General features: G+C 39.3%; 1 protein-coding gene across 1 annotated transcript; it reads left to right on the forward strand.

Annotated features, from left to right (window-relative positions):
• Positions 1 to 97: 97 nt before the first annotated feature.
• Positions 98 to 7,324, forward strand: ptger3 (prostaglandin E receptor 3 (subtype EP3)). Its single transcript, XM_023411031.2, has 2 exons — positions 98 to 1,138; positions 1,722 to 7,324. Exons 1-2 carry the CDS (start codon positions 287 to 289, stop codon positions 2,046 to 2,048), a joined length of 1,179 nt encoding a protein of 392 aa, XP_023266799.1. The 5' UTR covers positions 98 to 286; the 3' UTR covers positions 2,049 to 7,324.
• Positions 7,325 to 11,379: the final 4,055 nt, after the last annotated feature.

Genomic DNA, 11,379 nt, shown 5'->3' on the forward strand with positions numbered 1-11,379 from the left:
CCTCTACTTGTGAAGAGGAAGTTAATAAACTAAGATAATCAGTAAGGCAGACATCCTACAAGGTTTGCAGAAATCGGGTTTATGGTTCATTGAATAGATCTAAAGCACATGCAGACTCAGCTGTTTGCTTCCTCTGGGTGCTTTTCTAAATAGTCCCGCCTCCAGCGCGTAAAGGATCCAACGCGCTTTTACGCACGGCATTCGGTTGGAGCAGTTTGGAGCGTAAGAGGATGCTGGACTCTCACATGGCTTACTCGCTGTATATAGGTTGACCCTCTCCGAAAGGATGACTACGGACACTTGTGATTCTCCAGAGGACTTTCAAGCTACTGTTGCAGAGATGCTGGTCCCTAACATCTCCAAGACAATACGCGAAGACAATGTTACCAAAAATTCAAGTTGTGGATTTGTATCAGTTGGTTTCCCTATAACCATGATGATCACTGGCATGGTGGGCAACTCATTAGCTCTTATTCTGGTGTATATCTCTTACAGAAAGAAGGAAAATAAAAGGAAAAAGTCGTTCTTGCTCTGCATTGGATCGCTGGCTTTGACCGACCTGTTTGGACAGCTTTTGACAAGTCCAATAGTAATATCAGTTTACAGAGCTGGTCAGAACTGGGAGCGCATCGACTCAACGGGCCAACTGTGCGCTTTTTTCGGTGTGTGCATGACAACATTTGGCCTGTCCGCTCTCTTCTTGGCCAGTGCCATGGCAATTGAAAGGGCCATGGCGATAACAAATCCCCACTGGTACTCCAATCACATGAAGACGAATGTGACAAAGCAGACTTTGGCTGTCATATTGTTTCTTGTGTTGCTCTTTGCGCTACTGCCCATTGCAGGGGTCGGGAAATACCAACAGCAGTGGCCGGGCACATGGTGCTTTATCAGCACGGGAGACAGAGAAGTCCCGGGCAATATGTTTTTCTCCATCACATTCGCTGTACTTGGGATTTTCTCTCTGCTTATAACAGTTTCCTGCAATGTAGTGACGATCCGGGGCTTAATTATCCGGTGTAAAACAAAGTCCGGCACGTCTCAGTCTTCAAAACAGTGGGAGCGACTCACCACGGAGACAGTCATTCAACTGTTAGGGATCATGTGCGTCCTGCTTGTATGCTGGTCTCCTCTGTTGGTATGTTTTTATTTCTTTTCATTCATGCACACAACAGATAGTTCTTGTACTCATTTATATATATTTTATAGTAATGTAAATTACTCTTACCCATGCCCCTAACCACACCACAGTTCCCAGTTAGATAAATGTTGTCATGTGTGTTTCCTTTGAAATGCTGCTGCCATTTGCCATTAAGGAGCAATCCACTTAGCCGAGTCCTGTTTGCGGGTCTGCTCAGTGTTCTATGAGGTCATGCATTGTCAGTCACATATTTAATAGTCCTACCAAGGATATTAATAGAATCCACAGCACTGTGATAGCAGTGATGCCAGAGTGTGAGTGTGAGTACTTAGAGTGTCAACATTATCTTTCTCTCCTGGAAGAGGGTGTATACAAAAGCAAAAATCATTATCTCTCAGCTAACAGAATCTAGACTTCTGGAAGGTTTTCTTGGTGGTACATTTAATCAAAAGAAAATACAATATCTCCTCATTACATCTGTATGTAATGTGTAAGTTTCTTTAGACCTTGTTTCAGAGTCATAATACGGACATCCGGCACGCCCCTGTTGGTACAAACTCATGCCTGCCTCTCCCTTCAGGTGCTGATGCTGAGGATGATCTCCACCCAGGTGTCCTCCCACGAGTGTAGTTCAAGAACAGTGACGTCCAGTCAAGCCTCCGGCCGGGATGTCCATTTAGACTGTAACTTCTTTCTGACGGCGATCCGCCTGGCCTCCCTCAACCAGATCCTGGACCCGTGGGTCTATCTGCTCTTCAGGGAGATCCTCCTCCGCAAGGTCTGCATTGTGGCTAACGCCGTGTCCAACTGCTCTTTAGATGAACGCAAGGAGACTCAGACGGCACTGGATGCTCTTAACAAGCAGAACCAAGAAAGCAACCACCTTCATAAACCACAAAGTAGCTAAGTTGACCTTTGACGGGAATCCCTATCTTGTGGCTGTGAACCCAGGACAGGTTAGAAGGATGGATGCAGTATTGTCTTGGATGTGTTGTTACAAAACACAGAAGGATATTGTGCATTGGGAAATAAGAGTAGTCTCTGTTGCAGTGTTAATGAAAACCAGCCAGTTCTGCTCTGGGTGCATTTGTTTTGCTTCAAACACATTCCATTCAAAGTCACCTAACCAGCATGTGTACGCATGACCGTGTCACCTCTTGCATTTGCCTACAGAGTGGCTGCCAGAAATTCCCTCTTTGCCAGTTTTCAGTTTTGATAACATCTCCCAGACCCAAGCATTGAAAATGGGTGACTCTAAACCGGCTTATATGGAAGTGGTGCATTTCATCCTCTTTTTTTAGTTTCTTATCTTAGTCATTGCTTTCATCAACTTTAAGAAATAAGCCAAATAAAGGACAAATGATTTTTTGTGAATACCTGTAAATAAAAAAAGGGGGGAACTGTAAATTGCTGACATTAAGTTAAGAATAGCTTTGATATATCTTACATGAACTGTATCCACTTTGTTTAAAAATGATCTCTGGTCATGCAGAAGAAAAATGCAAATCCTCAACTGGAGCCATTTGTTGATTGTAATTGACTAAATGAGTATTTATTAGTGTGTTGTAGTAATATGAAGTCAGTTGTTTCTGAGCTGAACGCTGATGATGGTCCCAGTTGGGTATCAGTTGTTGTAAATCTTATAATACACTGTACATGGTGTTGCTCAGCTAGCAGCCAGGACTATGAAATGTGAAGCTTTTTAGTTCGTTTCCACTTTCCCTCCTGAATATGAATGCACTGGCAAATTGTTGTTGTGCAATTATTTTCTCAGCAATTTTCCGAGGAACTTCAAGGCCACTCTTATGAACACTAAAGTGTGTGAGGACAGGAATGTAGATCTGTGATGTTTAACACTTTAGTCTGCACATGACAAACTGTCAAAGTGTCACTGAGCAATTACTGCCGATATCATTGGATTAAAAGCATTCATGATCTGTAAGTACAGAATGTGTACTAACAACAGGACCTAATTTCACAAGCTGGTGACACCTTATTTGGATAGTCTGCTTACAGAGAGTTTACACATCATTTGTAACATTTCAACAGGTTATTAGCTGAGATTCAACAATTCAACCGTTTCACTAACACTTACCATTAAATGTGTTACTAATTGTTGGTTGAATATTTGTATATACAATGTTGAACATTAGTTCAATATTAGGGTGTTCAACAAAGATCAGTGAAATGTTACAAATACTCTGTAAACTCTCTGCTAAGTAGACTATCCAAAATGCATGCAGCCAAATATTTTTGGAGAAAAAAAAAAAAAAAAAGATAATTGGTGCAGTGACGAGTCACATCAATTTAAGAGAGGGGTGCTCTTTGGATACAAGGCTGATTAGCGGAAAAATAATGGAATACTGAAGGGCATGTCCAGACTTTAAGAGATGAAAAAGCTATCTTGGCACATTTGAAGCTGCCTGTGCAACTGCTACACACAATCTGCTGTGGTTTCACAGCCTTACATCAAGCCTGCAGCAGTGTAAGGTGGTCACAAAAAGCTGCAGGTACAGTATGTTTTAAACCAGCCATATTCTTTAATTTCACACTTTTAAATGAATGGTGATCGCCTTGGACATTTTGGATGCATCCATCATTTTTCTTCTTATCTGCCAAACAGTGTACCTGCACCCCTGATGCTACCTCTAAATAGGAGTGAACATTAATGTCTTTTAATGTGTGCAGTGCAATTTCTCAGAGGTCTCAGATGAAGTCAAGATACTTTTTAATGAGTTGGTTTGCTCCCAACCGACTAAATACAATTAACAAAGAGTGCTGTTGGAAGGAAATGGCAACGCATTCCTTTTACAGTGGTTTAAATACCATCTTTACATCATCTCATTGCTGTATACAGTATGCTGTAAATGTATTCATAAAGGTTGGTCAAGGACAACAGCAGCCAACAATTTTAGACTAACAAACACTCTGCCTTGCCTTGTCTTGCCTTTGCCCTGCAAATGTGAGAATTCACACAAGCTCAGTGAGAATGACCCTATGGGAAATTGTTTTCTGCGAACACCATGAGAAAGATGAGCATGTTCTGTTTCCACGTATCTGCCAACAGAGAGTGGAGTTTATCTTGTATTGATTGTGAAGCCGGTCTGCCTTAGTAGACCACTCAAAGGATTGATGTTGGTTAGTGAATGAAAACAAAGACATAGAAGGAAATAATACTTTCTGTTGCACAGAAACCAATTATTTGTTATTATTCATGATTATCCTGGAGTTTATTGTCATCTGTGAATGTGCAGAGACATGTGGCACCTTTCTAGTGAATTTGTGAAAATACTAATGTATTCCTCAACACGTAATCAGTTCCATTAACAGCTATTGTGCAGCAGTTAATACTGTATACGCTTCAACAGTAACATCAGGGGTCTTAATTCATTTGCATTTAAAACAATGACTACATTTATTCGCAAGTTGCTGTGGGATATGTCGGTTTTACGATCGACTCAATCAGCTTCCACTTGAATCTGCGTCATGTAATTATCTCAGTTCCCTGCCCAGGAGAGTCTGAAGCTTTCTGCTCCTCAGCAGAGGAAAAGTAATTACACAAATATCCCCTTATAGCTAGTTGGCCCTATATGTGGTTGTGAATTTTCCAGGGTGTTACATCCCGCCCAACCCCCACAGTGGAAAGGAAAACGAGACAATAATAATTCATTCTTTCTAAATAGAAAACATGATACATTTCAACCCTCCTTAATAGATCCAGTAAAAGCATGCACAGTGCTTACAGGCAGGACTTTGTGTGATTCTGCAGTACAGTTTACTCATATGAAATATGAATGTTCTTGCCACATGGTTACATGAGATTAAAATACCTGCAAACTCCAGTTTACTGATCCACAAGGTGTAATCTTCAAAGACGATGATAATTAATGTTTGGCGTCATGAAAATGTTTCACAGCTGAATTTGCTTTCTGCTACAAAAATGTTGTTGCACATTAATGTCTACGTTACATATGAGCTCCTATAAGAGAGGACACAACAGAAGCTATCCAAGCTTTCATTGTAAGGACTGTCAAGATCGGTTTGCTCACATGCTTAAATGGTGTTCATCTGTATACGGAACAGGCCATTTCAGCAGGCAATTACACACCAGAGTCCTGCACCAGCACAGACGAGGAGGGTACAATTACATAATGATTTGAAAAAAGGCTTTATGAGGCCCAGAGAATCTGCTGTTTCCAGCTGGCTCCATCTCATTCACTCAAGTCACTAATGCATGGAAGTGATTTATCGGTTGTCTCATGACCTGAGGAGCCAAATGATGTCTGAGATTAGATTGTTTCTGACAAAAATGTTGTAAAAAAAAAAAAAAAAAAAATCATCTGATATTTTGTGTTTGTGCTCACTTTTCAAACATACTGTATGTATTTTTCAAACACTGAAAAAAATATGGCTTGTTTAAATGTTGGAGATATTTCTGTCAACTTCCTTGGAAATCCTACAGCTTGATGTGTTACTGTTCGTGTGATAATTTGATTGAGGCCATAATAGTCATTCTGACCATCTCTGTAACATATATACTGTAACACAAACAGTATACTCTATCATTGTAAAGATGGGGAGAAAAACAAAAGAGCACTTCATTTCTATCGACCCTTCAGACTTTCACAGTTTGTTTTTACCAGTCTGGTGACAGGTAAAGTCACATTCTATAAAAGAAAGATTAGCACAGTTTTCACAAGAGGGTTAAAACAGTGACCAACATGGTTGTTCTGGTTGAAAGACTTTTTACAATGAGCATGTGTCCTTTCAAGAAATAACTGAACAACTCGACAAGATATTTTTAGTTTCTTGTCTCTGCGGTATCAAGAAATCACATACTGGCCCAGCGAGCAGTTCACTGATAAGGCACATGATGATCTTTTGCTGCCAATCTGAAGCTCCCACCAAGCAGACTTTGCTTGGTGGGAGCTTCATTATTGTAAGTGTAAAAAGGGAAGAAGTACCTGACAGGTAAACCAAGCAAAGTGTTGCTCAAGTCAGTTTAAAAAGCATATGATGGTGTCACGTGTGCATACATAGAATGGAAACAGGTTTGTGCCACCAGCCAAGGCTCCACCGATGAATGTAAATAATATGCTGGATGTCTATCAGACGTCCATCATCTTATCTTTTGTTCACATTATGCCTCTGCTTTTGAATGTTAAACAACACCTCTGTGCACTCTGACAGAAGTCTCTGCCAACTCTGAACTCTGAGACACGATTCTCAGATGAGGGCTATCTCTGCGCTTTCGCATGCCTCCTGTTTCTTTGTCTGTGCTCTTCTTCTGTGTGCTGGGGAGGAATGTATTTTTTTCCCCTCATATTTTGATTTATCTGTCATAGATAGGATTACGTAACATAAGGCTGTGATGAAGGAGGAAATATCTACCTACCTGTGTCCTTCTGGTACTTTATGTCTTTGTCCTGTTCTCGGCTTGTATCAGTTCAACATGCGACGCACTTTTGATTTATTTTGTTGCCCTGTTCTTGGCTTACGTGGTGGTGTAATATTCTATTAAAGGACCTGAACATATTTTCTCAATATGTGTTGGGCTTTTGTGGTTGTTGAAGCATGTTTTCTTATTAAATATTTATACATCTTCACTATCATACTAATTAATGACTGATAGGGATGGGGCGTACAGTGTTTTTTATGAGTATTGTGCCTCCTGACTGAACTGTGGTCAGACTGAGCCAAGCAATATATTTTGAAAAACTGAGGAACATGGATGTGTGGGCGCCCAGTGGTCTAAAACTCATACCACTAAACCACCAAGTCCCCAGTTCATATAGTCTGGCGAGGGGCATTTGTTGAATGTTTCTTCCCATTTTCACAGTCACACACCACTTGTGCAATAAAGACAAAGAAAGTATTAAAATAATAATAAATGTGTTTCATTTTTATTTTCAAAAATCTATTATATGTAAAAAAAATTTTAAAAAAGCCATAAAACTGAAAAAAGAACCAGAAACATTCTTTAAAAAAAAATAATTATATGCTGAGCCTTGTTTTCTGTTCTGTAATGTTTTGATATACGAGAATGATAATTTAACTGAGAATGATGTTGTTGATTGTTGAAATGCCGCTGGCCATTGCAAAGCATGTGTACGCTCCTATTGTTTGTTGACCTTGTGCAATGTCTTTCCCATGGGCCAATAAAATGGAACAATGTGTTCTATACTCTGTTTAGATAAATCCTTTCAAACATAGGTTTTGTTCAGACTTGTGATGCATGAGCTTTAGCCAAAACAAAGCATTGTTACCTTCCTTAAAACACAATAGTGGAGTACTGAAAATGTAGCAAATATTAGTGTCTGTTGCACTCCCACTTCTTTTTGCATTATTCCATTGATTCAAATTTGATGATGATCATAAATCAGTTGTTCTGGTCATTAGGTGGAGCTTAACAAAAAGTTTCTAAAGCTCCCAGTAATGTAAGTAACACCTGTAAATGGTGCATCAGCCTGCTCTTGAATTTCAAAATCACTAATTAGGATGAAAAGAAAGCTCTAATTGTATTTTACTGTCAGTAACCTCGACTCTTCTGCAATTGTATAGAATTGTAGTACCTCCTTTTGAGTTTATAATAGAATATTATAGTCTATAAAGCTACAACTACAGACTACAGCCAGTTCATATGAAGCCCAGAGTGTTCAAATGTTTCATCTGCTCAGTAGCAAACAGCACTAATCTGTGGCTCAGTGTCTATGGGTGAACTTACCTAACAGTGAAGTTTTAAAGATGCTTAAAAAGACACTCTGGTGTGCTTGTTCAATGTATCCTTCATAAATAACAAGTAAAGACCTTTCCATTGCTTTAAAGATGACATCTGTGACTGATTTTGAGGCTTTAATTCAATAAGTCATGAATTTTGCAAATCGCCTGGCTCAGTTTTGGGCTCTGGACACAATGTAGTCATTTTATTGCTGAGTCAGGGCACTGTCTGCATCTGATAAATTCTAGTGGGCCCATTAAAGTCTTTATCATCCTATCATTCATCACTGTTAAGCTCAACAGACTGAGGATGTACATTTTTTATGAGGAAAACACTTCTGCATCATGATATATTATCACTTAAGTTATTATCAATATTGTCCCATATTGGTGTTGATATGAATTATAGACATAAAACTTTCAACCCTGGAAGTAAGAGCAAAAATGCATATGAACAGTGAAAACAACAACATGAAAACCACATTTATAGTCTCCAGTTGTGTAGAAGCATTACATAATCTTTACTCATGACTACTAGGTGTTTTAAAGAAAAGTAACTTCCGTAAATTTAGAGGTAAAACATGTGGTGGGGTGGCGAGGTGGCACTGTTTCTGCGATTTATTAAGTGCAGCTAAGTTCAGTCTCCGCAGCACAGCACATACACAGCTGCATCAGTTTTAGCATTTTTATCTTCAACAACAGGGTGATCGGTTAAATAGAAATATGTCGAAAAAGGTGAATCACATTTCTCACTTACTTTTTTATTGTTTGGACTGTGGTCTTGAAGGATATTGGTAGACCACTACTGCTATTGTTTCTTTAATGCTCTCCTTCCATAGACCATTACGCTAACAGAGATAAATGTCTGTTTACTCTAAATGACATAATTGCTCCTCCAGGGCCTCTCACAGAGGAGCAGAGGCATGACTTTAACCATATTAATCAGGCTGATGATGGATGCCCCTGCTTTACCTTGCTCATGCTTTTAATGCATGCTTTAAATGTATGGACAAAGTCTTTGTTCGCAGACTGTGTGCTGTGGGAATAAGGCCAGACAATGATGCTGTGCTTTTGTGCGATGACAAAGTAACCTCAGGTCAGGTAAACAAGCTGAGTCAAAAGGTCGCCTGCTGGCTGCAGACAGGATCCAGCAGCGTCCACGTCCCTGAACACAATCAGTCAGATTGCTGTGAAAAAAGGTTTGGCAGTATGTCCTCAGGCAATGAATCCATTATGGCCCCAGTCAAAGCAGGTTGGGACTGTATATGACGTTGGTGTAGGCATGGATTTTGTTATGCTGGGATGCTTTTGCTGAATGACAATGAAGATGAAATGGAGAGATAAGTTAAGCTTATTTACCCACCACAAGAAAGTGGAGATGGAGTTTCCAGTGGGAACAACACTCTTTGATGTATAGACCACCTCATTAATATTTAGTGCTTCATTGCTATATTGTTTTTCTCTCAATCTTTTGTCTGATTTATGTTTTTTGATTAACACTGGGAGAACTGTGGTCAGTCTTCATGAGACCCCTTTCAGTTTCTACCCTGCAGTCTGTCACCATCTCTCTCTGCTGTCCAAACACAAACTAATGAAGCCATAAATCCATCCTCCCACACCTTCTTAGTGATTTCAGTCCTGCAAAAATGCTCACCTATGATCAATAGTTCTCTCATTTTAGAAATCAAACCTATATCCTAAAAAAAATTCACCCTCAGCTTCAGTGGTAATGAATGGTAAGATTATACAGTTTTTACTGACCATGTTAAATATAAGGACACTTACTTTTCAGGAAGCAGACTGATGTGGAGAATCAATTTAGCAATACAGCTTTTATTAAATCTGCACCGCTAACAAATGAGGAGACTGAGATAAAGAGAACAATTTTCAATATGTCAATAGACTTCTGATTTTTTTTACAATCTGTGTTTACAAAACTAATGAGCAGTGGTGAGTGCACTCTGATATTGTTCAGTGTTGCACTGCTTGAACATCTGGAGGTTTTGCCTCAGGCTGATATTGATTACAGTACAACCTTACATCTGACATCATACACTCCTGTGGCGGTCTGATATGGAGCCACGTTTACACAATTACAGCATTTAGTGTGGTTTTAGATATAATCCACGCAATAATTAAAACTGTGTGTAAAGGATCCAAGAAAAGCAAGTTTCAGATCATTAGAAACAAAGTGGGATATTTAAGAACAACAGATTGAAAATTAGAAATCCAGTATGCTGCAGAAACAGCTGATTGTTTTTGCCAGGTTGCTAGACAACGTGATACATTTGAACAATTTGAGTGGAAAAATAAATTGCATGATACTAAGCTGGACTGCATGGTGCAATGGAGAGACCTCATCATAGCCTTGAATTACTTGGCAAGCCGATGCTTTAACTGATTAAAGAGAATATTGTGTACCTTTTTGTGCCTGTTGTCCTGGCCGCAATAAAAACCTGTACTATATAAATAAACACCATAAAAAGTCATTTGAGTGTCAATAAATTAGAGAATCAATAATGCAAAAGAAGTTATCACTGTTATTGTAATTTATATTGAACAGAGGGCCACTAAAATGGTAATAATACATTTCTGATCTTTTTATTTGGTTCAGTGTTCAGGAAGGTAAACATTAAAGGGTACTGTGTGTGTGTGTGTGTGTGTGTGTGTGTGTGTGTGTGTGTGTGTGTGTGTTCATTCAGAGTCAAAAGGGGGCACCTTGCAAGGTTATGCTTAAAAGGCTCTGTTTGTCTTTTTTATTATCTTGTCTATAAAGCTTTTTATGACCTTGTGTCATTTAACAGCAAGATAACAGCGACAACAAACAAACCTGCAATGAAGACATGGCTCAGTTGGGATTTTGTTCACCCTCTCGTGTTATTTGTCAACGCTGTATCTAATAGAATTAAGGTAAACACTCTCACCCTGCCGCCATTGAGAAACACAACAGCTAGACTTGAATGTAAAAGGCCCTGATTTGTTGCTATGGTGACGCTGTGGTTTCTTGTTGATGTTGGTAACTCCTCTCCACAAAGTAAAATTGTCAGTAGTGTTCAGTGAAAACTGAAAGTGTTAAAATTGACTTTTTAATGTGACGTTAAAAAAATCAAACAAAGACCCCCGCCAAAAAAAAAAAAAAGAAAATCCTCAGCTGTATTACTGCCACAGCTGGTATGAGCGGCTTGACAGCATTGTAATGTAATCTGGCACAGGATGGATGATTTAAGTAGTTGGTAAGTCTGAGCACATGTGTTATATTTTAGCATCTCCTGCTTCACATTTATACAGTTGCATGTGTTCCACTCTGCAAGCTGCCCAGTACAAACAGGCTTTACCACTGACAGTTGAGCTACTGTTCACTGGAAATGCTGGGGATTTAGCAGATTAGATACAGGAGATTTTTCTCCCCAGTTTTTCTGTGCTCAGGTTTGCAAAAGCTCCTCCATCAATATATTTCATTGTATGTATGTGGCAGCTCTGTGCGGGTGTTACTTTAAAGTAAATGGTAATGTCACTGCTAA

This window comes from Seriola lalandi, unplaced genomic scaffold (genome assembly GCF_002814215.2).
Source record: "Seriola lalandi dorsalis isolate HSWRI2012SDOR001 ecotype SW California unplaced genomic scaffold, Sedor1 jcf7180002054446, whole genome shotgun sequence".
Classification (NCBI taxonomy): Eukaryota; Metazoa; Chordata; class Actinopteri; order Carangiformes; family Carangidae; genus Seriola; species Seriola lalandi.